The sequence below is a fragment of the Callorhinus ursinus genome, unplaced genomic scaffold (genome assembly GCF_003265705.2).
Source record: "Callorhinus ursinus isolate GAN/ISIS: 27379988/994484 unplaced genomic scaffold, GSC_fseal_2.0 scaffold49, whole genome shotgun sequence".
Classification (NCBI taxonomy): Eukaryota; Metazoa; Chordata; class Mammalia; order Carnivora; family Otariidae; genus Callorhinus; species Callorhinus ursinus.
Genome location: NW_027397111.1, coordinates 10,413,593 through 10,438,840, shown reverse-complemented (window position 1 = coordinate 10,438,840; position 25,248 = coordinate 10,413,593). Strand labels below are relative to the sequence as shown.

Genomic DNA, 25,248 nt, shown 5'->3' with positions numbered 1-25,248 from the left:
TCTCATTACTTGTCCTTAGTAACCACAGCTCTCCTACTTTCCTCAAAATAGCCCTTGGTCTTCCTATAACCCCTTGACACTGTAATGTTACCAGACAGTCCATTCAGTATTTTGGTTTCTTAATTCCTTGCCTCAGTCTCCAATGATTTCCACTCTTGTCTTAGCCACCCATTCCCTTAGTTATGTCCTGGCCATTGCCATTACCCCAAACTGCTCCATCTTTAAAACACTATTACTAGCCTCTTCCTTACTGACTGTATTCCTTCTACTTTGTTTATTGATATATTCTTTACTATTGTTCTTTGATTTCACTGGAGCTTTCAAGCCATTGATTCTACTTTCCATTTACATCTTCTTGTCTTTAGATTCCTGTCTAGCTTAAATACCAGTTATTCTCTTGGAACAGACTAAATTTCTTTGTCATCTCTTTGTTGGACTCAGATAAAATGAGACATTTGTCTGTCTCTGCATTTGGACAGCTAAAAGCCCAAGGAAATGACTACAGAGCAGATTTATATCACTATGAATTCATGGTTACCAGCGTCAAATGGAGACTCAACCCCTATAATCCCACTAGGTTTTTCCAGTCACTGCGGCTCCCTGCGATGAATACTTTCAAATCAGTATTCTTAAGCCTCTTACTACCCTCACTATTCTCTTCAGTGTTCTGCAAGTAACCTTATTTTTTAATTCATAGGTAAAAGTAGAAGCTCTCAGAGGAGTTCCCACAAAATCTCACAACACAACGTGGTCACCCACCTATACCTGCATCATTCTCTTTCCTTCCATCTAAATAGGGCAAACATGCCTCAAAGCCAGTGCCTATTCCTGCTCTGAATCCTAGTCCTTTCTATGGGGATCTCTGACTTTTTCTATTTTACTATATTCTCACCATTGTTCAAACATGCTAAAGACTGTCCTGTTAAACCACTACCTTATTTCCCCTCCAGCTATCATCCTATTGTTCTCCACTTTACAGCTTAACTTCTTAAAACATTTGGATACTGTGGCTCTCTCCATTCCCATTCCTCCACCCAGTCTATTTTGACTTCTACAATCTTTATTCTATTGAAATTGTTCTTGATGAGGTCACCCTGGCCTACCAAATGACTCATATCCCTGATTTCCCAGTCCTCAGTTTACTTCACTTCTCAGGAGCATCTGGTACTGTTGACTAGTTCCTCATCATTGGCAGTCTTTCATTGGTGTCTGTGACCCACTAGTGGTTCTACTACTACTTTCACCATGCTTTATAGCCCCCTTTGAGGCTCACCTGCTTCCAGCCTTTACATCTAAAGGTTTCTCTAGGGCCTCTCCTTTCTCAGACATTTTTCTAGGATTGTGTCCTCTCCGTTCAGCTTCAGTTACTGGTGCCTCCTAGATCTCTCCTCTGAGCTACTTGATTGACATTCCCACTTAGGTGTCTCAAAAATATCCCCAACTCAGCATGTTTTCCTCATCAGCTTTCGTATACCTAGTACTCCTCCAGTTGCAGAAGCTAGAAACCTCACTCAGTTGCCAAATCCCATCTGTTTACGTTTTACATTTCTAAATATCCCTTGATTCTGTCTGCTTCTCCCCATTTTTACAATCTTCCAACAGTGTTACTGCAATTGCTATTTTACCTCCTATCTACTTCTGCATCCCTCCAATCTCTTCTCCATTGATAGGCCAGAAAATAAACTGAGGCTTAAAACTTCACAATAGCGTCCCATTCTTAGGATAAAAACGCATTCTACATGTGACCTCAGACCGTGCATGATTCCGTCCCTGCCCACCTCAGCTTTATCTTATCATGGACTATCAAACACTGGACTGTCAGTACTGTTTGTTGAACTGAATTGAGCCGCAACTCACTTGCTGCCTCTCTGTGCTCTCACCACACTGTCATCTCCATTCTTCTAACCTGTCAGGTACCATTCCATCTCGGGGCCTTTGCACCATTTCCTGACTTGCAGTGCTTTCCCCTCACTTTACTCATTCTTGAGTACTTAGTGTGAATGCTATTTCCTCACATAACTCTTCCCAGACTCCAGCTCCCATAATTCCTCATGTTTGTGGCATGTAGCACTTCTAACTGTTGGTAATTACATACCCCATGAGATCACAGTCCACGGCTGTATTGCTCACCATTGTACCCTTATCACAGTGCCTGGCACATAATACGTGCTTGGTAAATATCTGTTGAATGAACATTTTGCAGTTTCCTCCCAGCTCAGTCTACTATTTACATAGGAAGAGAAAGGCTGAATATCGGAAGAGACAGAAATGAGTCTGCATTTAACTTTTGACGCTTTGCCAATGATTTAGAGGTGTTTTTCATGCCTAATCTCACTGGTTGGTCTCTTCTGCCCTTAATATTCACAGATCGGTCAACACCTGAAAGCTTCCATCTGGAGCAAATCAGTCATTCTAGTTTCCACTCAGTTCCTAAGCTTTATAATTCTGCTTAAATAATTCTTGAAACCTTTCTTTTCTCTCCATGTCCTTTGTCACTACCTTGATCGAACTTTCATCAGCTCTCGTATAGATTACAGCAACAGTCACCTAACAGCTTATTCCTTGAGCTTGGACCCCTTTGATTAGTTAGCATTTAGCTAAGGTATATGTAACAGAGACTAAAAATGACAGTGGCTTACAAACTTTTCTCTTTCAAGTAAAAATCTAATCCAAGACTGGTGTGACATCACAGTCATCCGAGAACCAAGCAACTCCTAAGCTTTCTGCTTGTTGTATCAAGGGTATGACTCTCAATCATGTGACCCAGGATGGAGCTTTACTTTGCACACAAACATTCCAAGGGGCAGAATGGAGCAGGGAGTGGGTGGAGGGGCATATCCTCCAACCTTTAAGACACATCCGAAAAGTTGCACATCAGAAATTTGTCATGTGGTCAGGCCTTGTTACAAGGGAGGCTGAAATGTCACTTTATTCTTACCAGTCATTTTTTTACCCAGTTAAAAATTGGGAGTTCTGTTACTAAGGGAGAGGAGGAGTATGGCTATTAGGAGACACCTACCAGTCCATTTTCCATACTGGTTGAGAGTGATTCTTGCAAAATACAAAAATAATGGTACTCATCTACCTAACACCTTCCGTCACCTTCAGACTGTAACGTCACAACTGAAGCTTTCTGTGATCAGGTCCCAGAAGATCTCTTTGGCCTCATCTTCAACCCTCTTTCCTCAGTTTTTGATTCTCATACCCTTGGTATAAAAGGGTCAATTTATTTGTGGTGCTCAGACACATCATGCTAATTCTGGACTCTGTTTTTCCTTTTTTGAGTATGTCCCACTTTCGTCCATATACTAAGTACTTCACAAATACCCGAGTGTATTTACCAACCCTGTTAAGCCCTGCAGATGCAGAGGTGAATGAAAAAGATGCAGTCCTTGTTCTCTTGGAACTTAACACAGATATGGTGGAGGTGAATATAGAACAAGTAATCACAACTGTGGTGAATGTTACAAAGAAGAAATATGTGTTGCACTGGGAACATACAGTAGTACTAACCTGTGTGGGGGATGAAGGAGAGCTTCCCAGAGGAGTGATTTGGAACCTGAGATCTGAAGGATGAAATAGAATTTACCAAGCAAAAGGGGGATGGGCTGCCCTCCTTTCCTTCATGTCTTTGCTTAGATGTCTCCTTTTTATTAAGGCTTGTTCTGATTATGCCATTTAAAATTGCAACCTATCCTCCCTCAGACACCCTGATCCTCTTTATTCTGCTGTTTTTTCCATAGCACTGTCATTTCTCACATACTATATAGTTAACTTATTTTGTTTTGTCTTTTTAATTCTGGATCAAGATTCTGATAAAATTTGTTCTATATACTACCATGATTATACAAAATTATTTATATTGGCATTGTGCCCTACAGTGTTTTACACACATTACCGTATTTTTTTTTCTTTCCTGCAAGACTATTTTAGACTGTTATCACCCATAAACAGTAAATAGTGTGGACTTTTGGAATAGGCCTGTTTTATCATCTAATCTAAACAGGTAATTTTGCAGGTAATTCTCTTCCTTCAGATTCAAGATATTATTTTCTTTCCCAAGATTAGTGATTTAAATTCTCTAAATGTGATTCTACTGAAGAGGTTGAAGATTAAGATCATTAATATTTCTATGGAAATTGAGGCTTTTAAATCATATCCTATGTGTTTGTTGGCCAGTCCATGATTCATAATTATAATCTGCCTAGGTTCTATTTATTTTTATTTTTATTTACCTTTTAGTCCCCTTCACCCATTGGTGAAATGGGTAAAGGGACTCATTTTTATTATTTATTACTTGTAACTCCCACTAGAATTTATGTTCTCTAAGTCATAAATCAGGAATTTTGTCAATGTTATTGCTCTGTACACTGATATAACCAAACATCTAAAATAGTGCCCAAAACACAGCTGATGCTCAATAAATATTTGTTGAGTAAGTGAAGAAAGGAGAGAGTTCCAGAGCAAAGGTCTAGAGCTTGGCTTTAGAGAGAGGAGGAACATCTCTTATTGGTAACAGGAAGGATGGAGGAATGGATAAGGCAGATCTAAGTTTTTTTATTGGTATTGAGAGATTGAGAGTTTCTTTTCAATATCATGTGTGATGGTTAGTGTTGTGTGTCAGCTTGGCTAGGTTATAGTACCATTATTTAATCAAACACTAATCTAGGTGTTGCGGTGAAGGTATTTGGTAGATGTGGTTAACACCTACAATTAGTTAACTTTAAGTAACAAAACTACTCTTACTAATGAGGGTGGGATTCATTCAACCAGTTGAAGACCATAAGAGCAGAAAGTGAGATTTCTCGAAGAAGAAATTCTGCCTCAAGACTGCAGCAGTAATTCCTGCCTGAGTTTCCAGCAACCTATCCTACAGATTTTGGACTTACTAGCCCCCACAATCATGTGAGCCAGTTTTTTAAAATCAATCTATCTACCTACCTACCTACCTATCTATCTATATATTATGTGTGTATCCTTTTGTTTCTGTTTCATCTAATTTTTTTTAATAGGAGCTGAAGTTATCATTGGAGAGTAAAATAAAAAAATGGAAGATGAAGGAGTACAGGTTTGAATAGTATTTGCACAGAATGGAAGAGTAGACTGATGCAAAAAATATAATTCAATTTTTAGGTGGTGTTGAGGGCTCAGTAAAGGCTACTGAACAGATTCCCTTCTGTCCTTGTCCGTCTAGAGAACCGTTGTTTTAGGGCCATAAACTTCAAGACCTGCTGTGACTCTTCTTTGCCCTTTCCAGAAAGGGCTGCCCTTATTCCTGCCCTCACTGAGCACTACTATTCACTGAGCACTTGTTCACCTTTATGTAAACAGCACTTGGTAGGGTGCCACAAACAGCAAAAACACATAGCTTACACATATCAACTATATCAAGTGTTTATTATCGATCAGGCTCTATTCTAAGCATTTTATATGCATTAACTCATTTAATCCTTACAGCAACCCTGCAAGGTAGTTATTATTACTTTCATTTTACAAAAGAAGAAAGAAAGAAAGAAGAAAGAAAGAAAGAGAAAGGAAGAAAGAAAGAAAGAAAGAAAAAGAAAAAGAGAAAGAAAGAAAGAGAAAAAGAAAGAAACTGAGGCAAAATACCCTGCAACTAGTGAGTGGTGGAGTCAGGTTTTCAATCCAGACAGTCTGACTCCAGAGGTGATCCCCTTTCTCATCAGTGAAGATTGCTATACATTTATGCATTTGTTCCACAAATATTTTCTGATTACCTACTCTTGGTGCCAGCACTAGGGGATGGGGATAGAGCAGAGAGCAATCAGAATCTCTGCCACTGTGGAGCTTATGTTTCTAGTCAGGGGAAATAGACAATAAGCAAATAGATATTTATATGAGATGGCACTGAGTGCTGTGGAGAAAAATAATGCGGGTAGCAAGGACGCGGAAGGTGAGAAGAGTGTTGTTACTTTATGCTGGACAGTCAGAGAAGTCGTTTATGAGGCCTTTTTGAGCAGAGACTTGAAATGAGGGAATAAGGCTTGTGGACGTCTGGAAGAAGAGTGTTTGCTGTGGTATAAGCCTCTAGTCCCTCAGTATCCATTGTTCCCTTCTTCCCTTACTAATAGAACCCCTTACTTTTATCTGGCCACATGGCCACTGAAAATAAAGATTCGATTTTGCAGCTTTCCTTTCAGCTAGGTGTGTATGTGTGATTGAATAATGTGTGCATTGCCAGATTGTGTCCTTAAGAGTAAGGGTGTGCTTCCCCCCCCTCTTTCCTCCACTGGCTGGGATGGGACCTAGCAGACATGATGGTGAACTCTTTTGGACGTTGAAGATAGGGACCACTTCCTTGGAGAAGGCAGAACAACTAAAAGGCTGCCATATTAGCCCTCAGGTATTTCTACTTGGACAGTTATGTAAGAGGAAAAAAACTTCTATCAGGTTCTAACCACTGTATTTTGGGATCCTGTTGTTATTACAACATATGTGGTAGGCAGAATTTTAAGATGGTCCTGAATTTCTCACTCCCTGTGTGCACATCCTACATAATCTCTAGGACTATGAGTATGATAGATTTTACTTATGTGATCAGCTTATATTATATGGCATACCTGACTATAAGAAAGGGATATTATCTGGGTGGGTCTGACCTAACCACATGCACTTTTTAAAAGCAGGGAGATTTCTCTGGCTGGATGCAGAAAGATTCCAAGCTTGAGAAGGGTTTGAAGCACTGTTGCTGGCCTGAAGATGAATGGGCCATAAGGCAAGGAAGGTGGGTAACTTCTAGGACCTGAGCATGGCCCCCAGCTGATGGCCAGGAAGGAAACCAGGACCTAGTCCTACAATTGCAATGATCTGAATCCTGTCAACAAGAATGAGCTTGGAAGGGGATTTGTCCCCAGAGCCTCCAGATGAGAACTCAACCCAGCCAACATCTTTATTTCAGGTTTATGATACCTGGAGCAGAGAACCCAGCCAAGCCATGCTGGACACTGATCTACAGAACTGTGACATACTAAATGGGTGTTTGTCTTTAAGCTGCTTAGTTTATGGTAATTTGTTACACATGCACAGAAAACTTGTACATGTTCTAATTGGTACACAGTAGAGATGTACATATGCCCTGGGGTGGGAGCATGCTTGATGTGATTCAAGCACAGCTCAAGTGGAGTGAATAATGAGAGAGTAGAAGAGAAGGTCCCAAAGGTAACAGGCAGCTGATCACATAGCAACTTGGACCATGTAGGGCTTTGGCTTTCACCTGAGGGAATGAGATAATAAGGCATTAGTGAGTTTTGAGCAGAAAAAGGGTCACTGGCTGCTCTGGAAAGAACAGATAGTAGGGGCAAGGGTGGAAGGAGGGAGTCCCATTAAGAAGGCTATGGAATAATCCAGGTGAGAAGAGACAGTGACATAGGCTAAGGTTGTAGCCCTTAAGGTGGTGAGAAATAGTTGGATTCTGGATAGATTTTGAAGCTATAGCCAACAGAATTTGCTAAAGGATTTAACAAGGGATGTAGAGTGAAGTGGGAAGGGAGGGAGGGAGAGAGAAAACTCAAAGGTGACTCCAAGGTTTTGACCCAAGTAACTGGAAAAAATGGACGTCATTTTGGGGAAGGCAGTGAAAAGAGCAGATTTCTTTTGTCCTTGGGAGAGGGGTGGTAGTTAGGAGGCTGGTTTGGACATTTTAAGATTTTAAGTTTGAGATATTTATCAGATATCTAAGTAGAGCCAATAACTAAGAAGATGGATGTACAAACTGGATTGCAAAACAGAGGTGGGACTCTATCATATGCTGAATTTTCTTTCCCTTCCTCTCTTTCTTCGTTCTTTTCTTTCTTTTTTTTCTCCCTTTCTCTTCCTTCCTTCCTTCCTTCCTTCCTTCCTTCCTTCCTTCCTTCCTTCCTTCCTTCCTTCCTTCCTCCCTTCCTTTTCTTTCTTTCTTTCTTTCTCTTTCTCTCTTTCCCTCGCTCTCTCTTTTTCATCATTCAGAACTTCCCATCCTCGATTTGGGGCTTGCTATGATCAAAGATTTTGTCTTATTATGGGTTTTCTTGAGGAGGTCGGTGAGGTGGGGTTGGTGGATAGACGGATGGTATTCGGGTAGGGTCCCAAAGACATAGCTTTTTGGTACCTGGGCGCTAGTTTAGACGCTCAGCGAATGGATAAATAGGCACACGGATTACACCTTCCCACGATTCCCTCGGGGTTGCTACTTCCCCAAATCAACCGTGTCATTCGTTTTCATACCCAGCCAGGCTGATCGCCTATTCCCAAGGTATGTGGGCAGCCAGCAGGTTAGACCTGGGCCGAAGGAAGCCCTTCCCTGCCTTGCTCCTAGCCCCTCGCCCCGCGCTTGTGCGACCCTGGCCCAACACGGACGCCGACCCCTCCCCTTTCCGGCTCCTCGGCTGTTCCGCCGGCGTTCTGGGGTGGAGGCTCAGGCCTCTTGGGACCGCGTAACCGTTTAACAGCTGGAAAGGGATGGAGCTGCGGGTGAGGCCACAGCTTGCTACGCTTCCCTTTGCCCCTAGACCACCCTCTCCACCGCCCCCAGGAAGATCCCCTCCTCCCGCACTCCCATGGACCTCCCCACTCCCCTTCCCCCTCTCCTCCTTCCCTTCCCTTTCTTCCTCCTCCCTTTCTTCCTTCCATTCCTCCTACCCTTCCTCCTCCTCCTCCTCCGCGCTTGGTCCTTTGCCACTTTTTCCTCTCCACAATCCCCCCAACCTCTCCCGACCAAGTAGTTCTCTGTGCTTTTTGCCCTCAACAGCCCCCGACAGCCCATGGGCAGATGGGACTGGGGCTTTGCGGCCTCTGAGTGACGACCTGTCTCTCCCTTTCAGGCCATTGCCAGGCTCCACTCCCAGTGACGGGTCCTTGCTGTTACCACGGGTTCGGAGTGAGCCCTCTACGGGTGTGTGTCAGTTTGCCTCTGCAAGTGATCACTCCTGTGTGTGCCTGTCTCTCTGTGTGGGCAGCTGTGAGTAGCGTGAGCCTGTGCTTGGGACCCAAGTCCTGGTTCACCAGTTTCTCCAACAGGCAATTGGGATGGAACCTCACCAGCACATCAGTCTCTCTTCCCTTCCATTGCTTTCTGCACCCCTTAGGCCAGGTGAGGGGGACTGTACCCTGGATGGTGAGAAGGAACTCTTGTGTAAAGAGGGCCCCCACCTGTCTTGGGCCTGCTTCTTACCAGAGGCTTTGGGGAAGCTGTAGGGAGAGTTGTCTTCTGCTGTTCTGGCTCTGCCTACAGCTCCATCCATTTCCCTGTCCTAACTCCCTCCCTTTCCCTTACCCCAGCCCCTTAGACCCTGACCATCCCTGGCCCAGAGCCTAAGGCCCCTTCTCTTGCTCCTCTCCTGGGCTGGGCCAAGCAGGTGAGACCCAGCAGCCAGGAGCCTGGAACTGGCAATCAGAGCCTGAACAGTGGGCGAGGTCAGTTCGACAGCAGTTGAATGCCCAGCTCCTCTTGGTCTCAGAGCGGAAGGCAGGTCCGTCTCCTGAAGACGCGGCATCTGAAGACCATGAATCCCAGCACTCCGTCTGTGTTCCAGAAGCAGAAGAGCAGCCCCAGGACCATCAGAGGAAGCAGAGGATGTTCCTGAAGGCAGTGAGCCAGTCACAGCAGCCCACGGTGCTGGAACTCCTGGTGGCGGAGCTCCAAACTCTGTTCTCAGCTGTGCTGCAAGACGGCAGCCCTGCAGCTTGGCACTACCTGCATGCTGTGCTGCGTCTGCTGCCTCCATATCGTGCACTGCTTGTTGGTCGCCTTGATCTGCTGCCCTTCCTGGAGCAGCTGTCCCACTGGGCCCCCTGGGTCCAATCCCAGTTACAGCTGGACCTGCTAGATGCCATTGAGCAGGCCATCCCCCCAGATACCTCTTTGTTAGAGGGTGCCTCCCATGTTGAGTGCTGTCCCCAGAAGCAGAAGTTCCATCATGGACCCCCACGCCCAGCCTGCCCTTTTGTGCAGGCCCGGTGGGGTGGGCAGCAAGTAGGGGAGGAGTTGGCTACATGGCTGCGACCATTGACACTGCCTGAGCTACAGCACAGCCTGGGTATTGTTGGTACTCAGGTGGCCCTGAAAGAGGCCTGGTGGCTAGATGGCCTTAGCCTCCTGCCCTTGGCACTGGCGACAGACATCCCCATACAGTATGAATGCAGGGGCACTGACAACACAGTGGAGGAACCTGTTGGAAGAACAGAGACTAAGTAAGTGAGGGACCCAGACTGGGGCTTTGAGTGGACGGGAAAAAGAAGCCAGTTTATGGGTTCCTCTAGGGTCACTTGGATGTCTAGAGCCAGATCACTATTGATTTTAGGCATTAGCCTGACCCCAAGCCATGCTGGTCGAAGCTGCTTCTCTCTTCCTTTTTGTCTGCAGATAAACTGAGTGATCTTACTGTTCATCCCCATTGGGCAATGCAGAAATTCATGAAAATCAAAAGTCAGCTATAAGGAAGCCAAAGCTTCAGAAAACAGCTTGAGTTTCCAGAGTGTCCATTCTTTCTCAGATGGTGCTAGAAGCTTCCTTAGTTCTTTTTCTTACTCATTCATGATCCCTGAACCTTGCCTCTGGGCCTACCCAGGGCTGGGTGCTGGATGTTGGGTACAGGTCCTTCCCTCAGGGTGTTCCTAGGTGAGTGTGTGTCTGAGGGACCTTCCCATTCATGTCTATGTGAGCTGAGGCAGTCCCAGAGCAGATTAGAGTTGGCAGCACTGCCAAACGGGACTTTCATTCTGACCCTTCCAGAGTCTCTTCCTGCCCTGCCAGTGTGGGTATCCTGGCCCCCTGAGTGCTGATTGTTCCCCCCGCCTCCGCCCCATCTGGTTCTCATTGCTTCTTTCAGGAGTTCACAATACCTACAGAGACCTCCTCTTCTGAGAGTTCTCTAACTCTAGTCTAAGAATTTCCCCCCATCCTCTGACCTGATTTTCTGAGTGCTTTGCAGCTTGTCTAGGACATAGTCACTGTGTGGGAAGAATAGTAGCTTTACCTTTAATCTAGGTTGGCTTCCTCAGTTTTTGCTGTAAGTTTATGGCTGGGTCAAAGTTTTTCCTAAAAACTTAGAACCATATGGTGGATGGATAGATAGGCTCCTGGGGCCCTGATGGAAGGGGCCAGTGCCAACAATTTATGTCTTCAATACTCCTGGCAGACTCTTTTTCAAAGACCTGCCCTGTGCTCTGAGTAGGTTTCCTTTCCTGGGAAATGTAATGGAAGTGAGAATGGGCTGAGATGTTGGGAAGGGGTCAAGTTCCTGGTGATAAACCTCTGAGGCCTAGCTAACATAGCTTAATTTGCATGAAGTTCTCCAGGCCTGTTGCCCTAGGCATCCATTCATTCAATAAGTATTATTGGATATCCAAAATGTATCAGGAACTGCTAGATGCTGGAGATACAGAAGTGAACAAAACAGACTCAAATCTCTTTCTTTGGGGTTTTACAGTTAGGGGAATAGGTATTTAATAAGTTGATACCAGTAAAATATAATTACAAATTGTGATAAGTGCTAAAAATCAGAGAATACTGATTTTTTCTCCTGGCTGTTCCTCTCTCTCTTTCTCTCTCTCTCTCTCTCTCTGTGTGTGTGTGTGTATACAGGTAGGGGAAAGCACATCAGAGGGGTTTGGGTTTAGACTGGAGTTATTAACAAAATATCTTGCAGGTTATGAGGGGAAATAAGGGGAGAGTTTCAATGAGGAGAAAGCAGTTAGTAGATTTAAATGCTACTGAGGCAAGTAAGAAAAATCTGAAAAATGTTCATTGGTTTTAGTAACAAGGAGGAAGTTGGTGAGAATGATTTATTTCAGGAGAGTTTTGTGAGGAGGAAGCCAGATTTTAGTGCATTCAGGAGCAAATGGGAGATGAGAAAGTAGAAATCACATTTTACTATTCTTTCATGAAGCTCGGTTTGAAAGGGAGAGAGAAATAATAGGACAGAGGGAAATAAAAGTATCTGGATAGGACTCTTAAAAAAACAAGATGGAGAGATGTTCATAGTCCTTCAGGCAGTGCTTGAGAAGTGGGCATTTAATAACTATTTGTACAGTGAATGAGTAAATATAGGCTAACAGTGAGAAAAGGAAGAGCCTGAAGATACGTCAGGAGGAGGCCATCAGGGATCCATAGCACAAATGGAGGAATTAGTCTTGCAGAGAAGAAAGGACATTGCTTCCTCTCAAGTTGATTAGGCTGGGATTAGGATGGAAGTCTGTGCAGATAAATGTGTGAGAAGGCAGCTGAACTAGAGGAAGTTAGTTCGTGGCCGAGAGCCCCAGTTTTCTCTGGGCAGAGAAGGAGGCAGAGAAGGGGATGGGATGGGGGCCCGGCAGGGCTGGGTATGGGGGTGGGTGGAGGCCTGTGGAATAGCAGCTGAAGAGTCTGAAAGAGAGAGCCGCCCGAGGGCTTGTATGAACATATCAAAGCAGAGTGAGCCCATAGTTGAGATTAGATAGAAGGAATCCATAGAAAAGATGATATTCCTGGTTCTTGCAGTCTTCTGAACCGCTTTAGATCATGTAGGACTTTAATTGTTGAGGAAATGAAGCTTTAATAGCTGTTACACCATTAAGATGTCCTGATCCAACATCAAAGTTACAAGCCTTATTGTTGATAGGAATTTTAGAATAGGATTGCACTGTTATCCCTGGGGTACCTTGGTTTATCTAGGTTTGGGTCAATTAATTATGTTAGTATACTTGACAGATTAAGTCTAAGTTTAATTATTCAGATTTTTTGTTTGTTTGTCTCGTGCTCTGAGGTCACTCCAACTAGAATTATTAGTCCAAGTGATTAGTTTTTGGTGTCCTGGATAATTAATTTTCATATCAATTTTGTTGGCTGGTGTTCTGGAAGGGTGACAAGATTGAGAGCACAGGCGCAGTCTTGAGGGGGACGAAGGGTGCACCACTGGGTCCTGACTGGAAAGCAGAGGCTGTGAAACTAGACCTTGGGTGGTGATGGGGAAGGAGCAAGAGTCACAGGCGAGGAGATCATGCAGAGCTGGAAAGCAGGCATAATGAGGGCAAAGATAGATCTAGAACCTCAGGGAGGTTCCCATGGAGGAGAAACCCAGGACTGTGGGCTTGCAAGGTGATGAGCTGGGAAAACAAAGTATTCCCATTACTTTTATTCAGTATTCTGTAATACTGACTTCATAGTAATCACAGTAAGTCCAGAATGGTTATTCATGTATCAGAAAGGGAGGGGTTGTTCAGACACAGGTCTGTGTGACTAAAACTGTTTGACTATATCTGCTCAGTATGTGAGTACTGTGGGTATGGGTGGTAGACAGGCTCTGGCAAGACCACATCACGCCCTCCTAGGCACCTGATCTCGCTCCTCCTCTCACTGGCTAACAGTGCCAACCAACCTCCTGCTGGGTCTCTTTTCTCCTGGTTTTTTATTGTATAGGCCTCAGCTTGATTCAGAAGTTCCTGGCAAGAAGACCTTCCAGAAGAGAAGCACTAGCTTCCCACCTCAGACTTCCCTCCTGGGTAGCCAGGTGAAGACCATTCTGAAGACAGAGAGATACCTGAAGGAGATCCACTTCCTCTATCTCAATGTAGCTCCCAGCCGGTACTTTAGGTCAGAGCGCGTGTCCTGGCCCCTTCTACTCCGGCCACGCCCTGGTTTCCGCCCCTGCTGTCTCCTGTCCTTCCTCCTCTCTGGCTGCCTCTCCCTCCCTCTTCGCTTCTCAGCCTCCTCCTTTCCATTCTGCACCTCTGCTTTGCTCCCATTTGCTCTCACAACCTTTGGTTTTAGTTGTCCTCTTCTACTTTTGGTTCTGTGTTCTTTAGTCTGTTCGAAGAGGATAGAAACATTTGATCATAGCCTCAGAAGGGAATTTAATGGTTCTCCCAACTCCAGGGCAGGAATCAGGTGTTTGAATCTTTACAGTGAGGGGAAGCTTTGGTTTTGCCAGGGTATCCTGTTCCTTAGACTGAACCAAAATCTGCTTTCTTTTAACTTCTACCTTCTGGTACTAGTTTTATCCCTGGGGCTATAAAAACAAGTCTCTCCTCCTTCCACGTGACTCAGGAGGCATTCATTTTCTTCTATTAGCTCTAAAGTTTACATATTTTTTAAAGCCTAATTCAAGTCCCATCTCTTCCCAGAAATAATAATAATAATTACCATTAATTAAGTTTTTCCAGGCATTGTGCTAATAATAATAAACACATAAGTAACACGTGTTACTTAACCTTCACCTACCAGGTAGGTGCTATTATTATTTCCATATATGAGATGAGTGCCCTGATGCATAAAGAGGTTAAGTAACTTGTCACATAGTAAGTGGTAGAAACAGACAAACCTAGGACTGTCTTAACTCAGAAGTCCATGCTCTTAAGTCGTACGAAATATATCGTCCTGGAAAGCCTTATTTCCTGCATACACTGCTCTCTTTCCCCTGAGTTTATGTAGCCCTACTGATCTGTATCATCCATGCATTCATTGATCAGTTTGTTAACATATTTTCACTGAGAGCATTGTGCCAGTTGTTAAGCAATTGTCTTTTGGCTCTAACTTTCCTCTTCCCTCCCTGCTTCGAGATACTGGGACTGAGACTCTGCAAACTTCATTCTTCCTTTTTCAGCTGGCCACCTGTTGGATTTGATTAATAGGGGGTGCTAGAAGGAGACTGGACAGCAAGATAAGAGAAGGGTATTTCTCTTTCCCTTGCTTGCTCTTTCTGTCAGTACCGGTCCTTCACCCTGGCGACAGTAGGCACTTCTGAATTAGCTTCTTCATGATTCTGAGCTGGGGGGCACCTTCCCATCAGAGTTCTGCATCTTGACTGCACGGCCCCTCCTCCAAACTCCTTCGGTACCAGTAGCAGCCCAGCAGCATCTCCTTAGAAATCCAGGCCCCAACTCCACAAGCCCCTCCTCCAGGCCCAGAGCTTCTGTGAATCCAGTTCCTTCCCTTCGTTCCTCTAGTTCTAGGGTTGGCACCCATTCCTGCCCAGTTCCTTCCCTTCGTTCCTCTAGTTCTAGGGTTGGCACCCATTCCTGTGGTTATTGTATCTGTGTCGTCTCGGGGTTCCCTTTTTGCTTTTCATTTCTTCAACACATTAAAAAAAAAAGGCTCTCTGTTAAATTCACTTTATTGAAATGCCCAGTTTGGTTTCTGTTTTCCTGATTGGACCCTTACTGATCTCATGAAAGGAAATGAACCTCAAATATGGAATTCTGAGATTGGTTTCTGAATGTCCTTGACCTTGAACAGTACTGAGCTCCATGCTAATGGGATATAGGATACTAGGAATCCATGACATGTAGTGACATCAAGACTAATTAAATTATCACTTGTGGCTGAATGTGATGAACTACCTACTGATACCCAATGGCCACCACACTTGACCGAGGTAATGGTAGTAATGGTGTCAGTGTGGGATGGGGTGCTTACTGGCTGTGGCAGAGACCTTACACAAGAGAAAATTACAAGCTTAGAACTTGAAATTATCAGCTCCATCATAATCAGAGAAGCAGCACCATCAAAGATAATTAGACACATAGACAAGAAACCATGAGCAAGAGAACTAAAAAGGCAGTGGATAATTATAGGACCAACATCTGCCAAAGAAGGAAACCCAATGAAGTGACTTTAGTGTTTGGTGGTGCTTTTCCCCAAACAGAAATGCCTGTCGATTCCGGTATCAGCAATTGTGTGTCAGTTTTACTATCTGTTACTGAAAGCCTGAGAAGAGGAGCTGAGCTTTGCACAGGCACAGACAGCCAAAGATCAGAGGCTACCGCTTGGGGCCCACACCCAGGAGGGACGTGTTTTCTGCTTCAACCTATAATGTCACCAGGGTCCCAACCCAGAGCCCAGGGCATTTAGCTTCGAGTTCTCTGTTGTGTTCATACAGATGATTTTCATATTTTATTCTCTTATTTTGCCTTTTTCTAGTTGTTCTCAAGTGAGGGTGTTAGTTCCAAATTTCTAGTTGCACCATCAGTAAAAGCAGAACCTTGGCATTTATTGTTTTGTTTTATTTGTCGAGTAACCAGGTTTTTTTCAATATGTTTGAATTTGCCCAATTTTTCTTGTATTTGCCCTAGATTTTTTATTACATTTATTTTTTTATTTTTATTTTTTTTTAAATATTTATTTATTTTGAGAGAGTGAGAATGAGAGAGAGAGAGTACATGAGAGGGGGGAAGGTTAGAGGGAGAAGCAGGCTCCTCGCTGAGCAGGGAGCCCAATGCGGGACTCGATCCCAGGACTCCAGGATCATGACCTGAGCTGAAGGCAGTCGCTTAACCAACTGAGCCACCCAGACGCCCTACATTTTTTATTTTAATTCTAATATATTTAAGATTCAGTGTTATATTGGTATTTGTCCTAGATGTTGATTCATACTCAGAAAGGAATTTATTCCTTTACTTCCTTAGAGCCTTTGCTTAACTGTCCTGTCTTCACCCTCCACCCTCCCCTGGCACTGCCAACCTCCTTTGCCTGTGCTTTTCTTCCCCTGTCACTTATTATATTTATCATTTTTCTTCTTCCCTATAATGAGAGCTCTATCAGGGCAGGGATTTTTGTTTGTTGTGTTTAACAATGTATCCTGAGTTTAGAACAGTTTGGCATAGAGTAGAGACTCAATAACATTTGTTGAATGAATGAATGAATGAATGAATGATCCAGAGTAGGAACAGATTTAGAGGCAGTAAATGATGAGTTCTGTATAGAACTTGAGGATTCTCTCCCTTTCCCTTTGCCCCTCCTCTGGCTCATGCTCTCTCATGCACTCTCTCTCTCAAAATAAATAAATAAAATCTTAAAAATTAAGGCATAGAGTTTGCAATGTTTTGGAAGCAGGTGAATACTCTCTAGCATCGCTTAATACTCTAACAGATCTGAGCCCTTAGAGGGCAAGGACTATGTAGGAGTTATTTCTGTGTCCTCATCTCCAACACAGTGCTTGGACAGAAGGGAAACTTGATAAATGGTTTAACTAAACTCTATAAAGTCATAAGTAAGAAGAAGAGGAAAAAAGCAACTTTAAAAAAGGAAAAAAAAAGAGTAGTGTTCATTAAGAAGGTCATAGGGGAAGGATCCCTTGGGAGAGCCTGGGATCAGTTGGGATGGGAGGCTATCCTGTGGGAATCTAAGCAGCCCAGTGGTTAAGAGGGGTGGCTTGAGTCAGGTGGATTTAGTTTGAAGTCCTATATTTTCCCCTTAACTATCTTGGACAAAGTTCTAACTCCTCTTTACTTCAGAAGAAATAATTTGGGGGAAAGAGCACTTGGGAAAATCTAGTCACTTTGTCAGAAAGGAAACAAAGCTTTTATATGACTTGATTTAGTGAGTTCATTCTGGTATCTATCTAAATGCTCTTTTTCTTTTTTAAAGATTTTATTTATTTATTTTGAGAGAGAGAGTGCACGAGAGACCATGAGCCGGAGGAGGGGCAAAGGGAAAGGGAGAGAATCCTCAGGCAGACTCCCCGCAAAGCTGGGAGCCTGGCGCAGGGCTCAATCTCACAACCCTGCGTGAGATCATGACCTGAGTCGAAATCAAGAGTCGGACACTTAACTGACTGAGCCACCTAGGCGCCTCTCTATCTAAATTCTCTTAAGTCATTTGCTTAATAATGTATTCTAGAAAGTTGAGAGAAGAGATAGAGGAGGGCCATTTTATCTCTTAGGCATTATAGGCGTAGGACCTGAGACATAATAGCTTTTAAAGGGCTCTAAAATATACTTAATACTTAAAAATAGTATCGGTTCCAAGTTATGAAAATAAAACTGCAAAATAAAAATTGATAAATTTGCTTTATTGAATCTACCCAAACATAGCATTATGCTAGTCTCCTGCAACTAGATACTATTGTATAGCTGCATATAAATGCCACTTAGTGTGGGATGTAGGTGCATTGTGCCGAAGTAAGAGAACTTAGTGGGATTTTAGGATGGCTCTGGAGGCCCTTGTCTGGCTTTCCAGGGTGCCGTTTTCCTCTTGATTTGTGTGTGTCTAGCCTTCTAGTCACTCCCTACTTTTCCTCATTCTCAGTTACTCCAAAGAGCACCCCCTAATGATCTCTGTGTGTTATTTCAGTACCTAGAGATATACATATTTTATCATTTCTAAGATGTACTTTTTATCACATTTTAAGATCTCTGAAATTGTAATGCATCTTACAGATTGATGGAGTATCACGTTGGCAGCATTTTAAATTTTAGTGTTTCATTAAAAAAGAATGCTGCAGCTTACAACTGATGGCATCTTAGATTTGATAAGATGTGAAGTATCTGGATCTGGAGATACGAACTCCTTAGAACTGGCTAGGTGCCTTTTTCTTTTTTCTCCTCTATCTTTGGCTTCCACTTATTCTTTTTTTTTTTTAAGACTTATTTATTTGAGAGAGAGAGAGAGGAAGAGAAAGCACGCGCACGTGTGTGAGTGCGCAGGGGCTGGGGCAGAGGGAGAGAGAGAGAAACTCAAGCAGACTACACTGAGCAAGAAGCCCACACTACGGCTCAACACCAGGGCTCAACACCAGGGCTCAACACCCGGGCTCAGTGTCACGACCTGGAGATCACGACCTGAGCTGAAACCAAGAATCGGGCGCTTAACTGACTGTGCCATCCAGGTACCCCTGGCTTCCATTTATTCTTAGTAATATTTGTTTCCTCAGGCGCCTGGGTGGCTCAGTCGGTTAAGCAGCTGCCTTTGGCTCAGGTCATGACCCCAGGACCGGGCTCCCTGCTTGGCGGGGAGTCTGCTTCTCCCTCTGCCTCTCCCCCTGTTCTTGCTCTCTCTCGTGCATGCACTCTCTCTCTCAAATAAATAAATAAAATCTTTTTAAAAATATCTGTTTCCTTTTTTTAGTTTGAACATCATTCTGCTCTTTCCCCTCTTACAACTCTCCTCTGCCTTCACCCCTTCCTCCATGTTTCCGCTCTCTCTTCTTTGGTCCCTTCCCGAAGCCTGCACAAGTTCCCAGGGCTCCTGCTGATCAGAGCTCTTTTTTTAAAGGCCCTATAGCCTGATGGTGGTGCCACCAAAGAAGGTGAACCCTGAGCACTACATCTTCTCTCCCTTTGGGATCCTGCATGTGCATCCTTTGGAGGGCAGCGAGACAATGACGCTGGGCACCTGGCACCGCCACTCTGTCCTCTGGCAGCAGCTCCAGTCCATTCCATTCTTCAAATATTGCCTCTTATACAAGGCCTTGGCCCGGTAGGTGGTGCTGGTATGGGGTTTGGGGACAAGGGCTGCAGGGAGCAATAGCATGTCACTGCCCTCTGATCTGTAGTTGGAAGAAGAGCGTGACGTTACGGGGGCTGCACCGGTGCCGGACTTTCCTCGGGAAGCACCTGCTCTTGGCTGTGCCCCACTTTGGAGCTGGGCTTCTGCATATTAGCAGGTAAGGTCTTCAAAACGCACTGCCAATGGATGTTTTAAAATTATTTTACAAAAAGTATTAACGTGTTCCTTGTAGAAATTTTGGAAAACACAAAAAAGCACGAAGGAAAAAAATCTTTAATCTTAACCACACGTAACTAACCACGACAGACATTTTGTTGCAAATCCTTCTAGTCTTTTTTCTATCACCTATACAAATGTGGTCATACTTGACTTATTGTTAAGTAACCAGGTTTTTTTTTTTTCTCAATAATGTATTCTGAGCATATCTTCTTGTAATTGTGTATTCCTTACATCAACTTGCCCCAGATCACACAATTATTAACTACTGGATCTGGGGATATACCTTAGGTGTTTGAATCTAAAGTCTCTACTTTTTCCATGGTATCTTTTGGATTCTTTTTTGGGGGTGGGGTGGGGGACTTAGTTATTTCTATTTTTGTACTTTTTTTTTACTTTTCCTGCACTCCTCAGCCACTTCTAATTATCTTCTGTGACAGAAGATGCAAACTCAAATGTCTATGGGGCCTGTGCAGGAGCTATGGAAGAAATGCAGTGGGTTAGGTGCAGTACATTAGGGACTGTGGGGAATGCAATCTGGAGGCTGCATCTAAGTAGGACAGTCACTACTTAATTCCAGCTGACTGTTACCACTGGGAAAATGGGTACAGCTTGCCAGCTGCCTTATTTTTTTTTTCAGGATTTCCTAGAAATACGCATTTTGTTTTAAAGTGCTTTAATTTTACCTAATTAACTCAAATTTTTATTAAAACAGTGGGCTGGCCAACTCTTAGTGGAACATATGAAAACATTTTCAGTCTGAATTTGACCCACAGCCTACCAGTTTGCAACCTTTGCTCTACGGATCCTCCAGTCTAGCCTAATCATCATGGTATAATTAAAGGCATAAGGGCTTGGAGGCTGGACAGATCTGAATTTAAATCCTGAATACTAGCAAGGGATTTTGCTCTTTGAGCCTCATTTCCTGATATGAAAACTAGGGATGAAAATTTCTACTACACAGTGATGGTGAGAATTAAGTGAGATTGTAAATATAAAATACCATGTTCAATGCCTCTTAATAGGTACTGAATAAAATTACACCTATTACGATCATCCTCTGCTTATTGGGGGTCTTTCATCTTCTTCAGGTATTTTTAGAGATGTAGAGTTCTGGGAGAGGGTGGGGGGGGGTAGTGGATAACAGGAGCAGATTTTCTTAGGGATAGCCCATGGAGAAGTTGGAGGTTCATCACCTTTGATCCTAAAGCTCATCTGTCCATCTAGACTTTTAGGACCCTTAGCTTCCCCTATTCCAAGGAAGAAGCCTGTGTAGTCTCTCCTTCTAAGTCAGACTTTGGGATCATTTGACCCTCTCCTAACAGAAAGGTCACTTAGTATTAACATTTGCACATACCCCAGGCCTTTCCCAAAGAATTCCCCAGCCAGCAACTTCCTCAGCTTGAATTCTTCCAAAGAGCTCTCCAAGAGGAAGCTGTCACTGGAGGTCACTAGGAATATTATAACCCTTCTAGACCTTTGCTTATTCTGAGGTGAGCTGGGCTAGAAAGAGGTCAAAGGTATTCAAGGAAAGAAGGCTGAGATGCCGGCTCTGATCAGCTTAGCCCTTGATCCCAGGCTTCTGCAGGAGCTGCGCTCTGTATCCTGGCTTCCCCAAGAGCCGGATCGATGCTACGAGCTGCTGGACCTGCAGCGGGCTCTAGCCAAGGAGAACCACAAGGCTCTGCAGCTGCTCAGTCGCTGCCTGCACCTCTGCACATCCATCCTGCAACTGGTAAGACGCTCCAGCTTATCGTGACCCTTTTCTACAAGGTGAGCTTGCCAGAATTTCAGCATCCTCTTGGCTTAAGCTTCTCCTGGGATCCCCTGTGTGGCCTGGATGCTGCAGTTGGCTCACAGCCAGGGTCCTGCGCAGCGACAGCAGTCTCTATTGTGCGGTGGATGCATCAATTATACATGGGCGGAGGCTTGGACTCAACCTTTTCCCTAAGGGTTGGTTGTGGCCTTGAGCAGGGAGGAGAAGAAACATAACAATACTTTTTCTTCAGTTGTTTGCGCCAAGGGCATTAGGGAATTTGAAAGTTGGAATCTGGATTTCTTATGCTGCTGGGCTTATCTTTGAACCTATCTTGAACCTTTGGCAGGCCACTGTGGCTAGTAGAAGCATCCAGTGATGGTGTCCTTCCTAATTATGCCTACTTTGCATCTGTAGTACATGCCCCCTGCCTAGGGTTCCTGGAGGCCCTGCTGCTTGTTTGTTTCTGTCGCTATTGTTTGTTGTCTGTCAGGTGGGGCTGGATATTTATACAGTTGTCTGGCTGATCACCATCTGCAGGTGGTCTAGTTCCGAGAGAGGGGACCCATCCAGATTTTGTGAACATGAGAAATAATATAGAAGAGGCTCCTTGTGGCTCCTTTAGCCTTCAGACAGTAATAGCTGGACCTGCCATTGCACTGAGCTAAACAGGGCAGAAGGTGGGGGCGAGCTCTTCCATTACTCTGGTCTGTCACCATAGATTTATTTAGTCTGATTTTGAATTTCATATAAATGGAATCAGCATGTCTGGCCTTTTTTTCCCCACTCAACATAATGTTAATGAGATTTATCCATAATCTTCTAAGTAGTGATGGTTCACTTTTTTTGTATGCTATGTAGTATTTCCCTCTATGAATGTACCACAATTTATTTATTCTCCTATTCAGGGACATTTGAGTTTGTTCCAGTTTTTGCTATTATGAATAATGCTGATATGAACATTCCTGTACATGTCTTTTGGTGGACATAAACACTCATTTGTTTCAAGTATATGTTCCAGGATTGAAATTGCTGGAATAGGGTATATGTATATTTTGCAGTGCCAAACAGTTTTCTAGAGTGGTTGTACCAGGTTTATATTACCCTAGCAATGTAGGAGATTTCCTGTTGCCCTATGTTCTCACCAACACTTGTATTGTCAGGGTTTTTAATTTTAGCCAAACTGGTATACAGTGGTATCTCATTATCATTTTAATTTGTGTTTCTGTGATCACCAAGGTTTTTGAGCATCTTTTCATATGTTTATTGGCTGTTTTGGTATCCTCTTCTGTGAAATGTTTTACTCTCACTCATTTTTAACTGGGTCATCTGTTTTTTTCCTATTAATATGTAGGAGTTCTTTATATATTCTAGTATGAGTCCTATATCAAATATATGTATTATAGATATTTTCTCCCAGTCTGTGGTTTACCCTTTTACTATTTTAATGGGTAAAATTTTACCATTTTACTATCCTTTTACTATTTTATTTTGATGGTGTCTTTTGATTAACAGTTCTTAATTTTCTTCAAGTTCATTTTATCAATCTTTTCTGGTTGGTGCCTTTTGAGTCCTGCTTTAAGAAACCTTTGCTTATCCCAAAGTCATGTAGATGTTTTCCAGTTTTCTTCTAGAACTTTTATTACTTTTTCTTTCATATTTAGGTCTATGGTACATTTCAGATTAATTTTTATGTGTGGTGTGAGGTAAGAGTCAAGTGTTATTTTTCCTATTTATTGAAAAAAACTATCTTTTCCCCACTTAATTACAGTGTCTTTTTTCTTAAATCAGATGACTATATATGTGTGGATCTGTTTCTGGACTCTCTTCTGTCCCATTAGTCTATTTATCTGTCTTTTTAAAAAATTTTTAGTTAAATTCAATTTAGTTAACATAAACTGTATTATTAGTTTCAGGGGTAGAATTTAGCGATTCATCTGTTGCATATAATATTACAGTGCTCATCACATCAAGTGCCCTCCTTAATCCCTATCACCCAGTTACCCCATCCTCCCACCCACCTCCCCTCCAGCAACCCTCAGTTTGTTTCCTATAGTTAAGAGTGTCTTATGGTTTGCCTCCCTCTCTGTTTTCATTTTATTTTATTTTTCCTTCCCTTCCCCTATGTTCATCTATTTTGTTTCTTAAAGTCCACATATGAGTGAAATCAAATGGTATTTGTCTTTCTCTGACTGACTTATTTCGCTTAGCATAATACATTCTAGTTCCATCCACATTGTTGCAAGTGTCTTTTTGTCAGTGTTACATCATCTTACTTATAGTAGCTTTATGGTATGTCTTGATATCTGGTATTATAAGTCCTATAACTTTTTATTATACAAGCTTTTTATTATACATTTATTATACAACCTATGCTAGGTTCTTTGAATTTCCATATAAGGTTTAGAATCAGCTTGTTAATTTCCACAAAATAATTTTACTGGGATTTTTTTATTGGCTTGCTTTAAATTTGTAGATCAATTTGAAGGAGCATTGATATCTTAATAATATTTCACTTTCTAATTCATAAACGTGGATCTCTTCATTTATTTTGATTTCTTTAATTTCTCCTACTCAGGTTTTATAGGTTTCCTATAGAGGTATTGAATCTATTTCATTAGATTTATTACTAGATGTTTGATATTTTTTTGTTGCTATTATAAATGACATTTTAAAATGTTATTGTTTTCTAAATTTTTTTTTAAGATTTTATTTATTTATTTATTTGACAGAGACACAGCGAGAGAGGGAACACAAGCAGGGGGAGTGGGAGAGGGAGAAGCAAGCTTCCCAAGGAGCAGGGAGCCCAATGCGGGACTCAATCCCAGGACCCTGGGATCATGACCTGAGCTGAAGGCAGACACTTAACGACTGAGCCACCCAGGTGCCCTAAAATGTTACTGTTTTCTAATAGTTGCTATACCCTCTACAAATATTAGTTCATGGTGGATAAAAGACATAAGTGTGAAAAGAAAATCCAAAAAGCTTCCAGGAGACAATGTAGCATTTTTATTATCTCAAGGTTTCTTAAACAAAATACAAAAATGTAAACCATAAAAAAATCAAGACATTTATCCATATTACAATTAACTTTTTAAAAAGCACCACAGAGTGAAAAGACAAGCAAAGGCAATAAGTAGAGCCACTTTCTGTGCTGTTGTGTGGTAAGGAATGGAACTTGTCCCTGTTGGCAGTCACCCCAGAAGTTGGGGGTGATGTAGGGGAAGGAGAGGATCGGTCATCATCCCACCTGGTAACTGAATTGTTACAGAACCAAGTTTGTACTCTGTGCTCAATACAAGCTGCCCATTAAATTGTAGCATTACTAAATAACTAAAATAGATTTGAAACATTAAATAAATAATGATATAAAAATGTGAGCATTTGGTAGATAACCTCTATCAATTTTAAGGCTATTTCCATCAATTCTTAGTTTGCTAAGAGGTTTTATCATGAATGAGTGTTGAAATTTGTCCAGTGATTTATTTTCTGCTTCTATTTAAATGATTATGAGAATTTTTCTCCTTTAATCTAATATGGTGAACTGTCAGTGTTAGACCACTTTTGCATTACTGGGATAAACCCATTTTCTTTCTTTCTTGTATAACTTTTTATTTCATATGAGTTCAGATTTATTAGGAGAGTTGCAAGGATAGTATAATAAATTCTCATCTACCTTTTACCCAGATAGTTCATTTGTCTCCTTTATCATTCATGCTTATTCTTTCTCTATGTATGTATACATTATTTTTCTGAACCATTTGAAAGGTTTAAGTTGCAGATATTAAATTCATTTACCCTTAAATATGCCAGTGTGTTTCTCTTAAGAACAAGGGCATTTTCTTCCATAACTCTAGTATAATTATCAAAAATTAGGAAATATCACTTTGATACAATTTTTATCTAACTCACAGTCCTTATTAAAAATTTGCAAGTTATTCCAAGAATGTCCTTTATTTCTCTGTTTTTTTCTTGTTTCAGGATCCAGTCCAGAATCCTGCATTGCATTTAGTGGTCACTTCTCCTTATTCCCTTTCCTGTGTCACAGTTCCTCTGCCTTCTTTTTGGTTCCTTGTTT

General features: G+C 42.5%; 1 protein-coding gene across 1 annotated transcript in view; it reads left to right on the top strand.

Annotated features, from left to right (window-relative positions):
* The first annotated feature begins 8,411 nt into the window (after nucleotides 1-8,411).
* Nucleotides 8,412-25,248, top strand: part of LOC141370886 (dynein heavy chain domain-containing protein 1-like) — a 48,129-nt gene continuing 31,292 nt past the window's right edge. Inside the window, exons 1-7 of the mRNA XM_073882989.1 lie at nucleotides 8,412-8,469; nucleotides 8,820-9,088; nucleotides 9,354-10,188; nucleotides 13,394-13,567; nucleotides 18,965-19,168; nucleotides 19,245-19,355; nucleotides 20,993-21,149. Coding sequence (XP_073739090.1) covers nucleotides 9,025-9,088; nucleotides 9,354-10,188; nucleotides 13,394-13,567; nucleotides 18,965-19,168; nucleotides 19,245-19,355; nucleotides 20,993-21,149 — 1,545 coding nt within the window. The 5' untranslated portion in view covers nucleotides 8,412-8,469; nucleotides 8,820-9,024. The remainder of the gene's footprint in view (nucleotides 8,470-8,819; nucleotides 9,089-9,353; nucleotides 10,189-13,393; nucleotides 13,568-18,964; nucleotides 19,169-19,244; nucleotides 19,356-20,992; nucleotides 21,150-25,248) is intronic.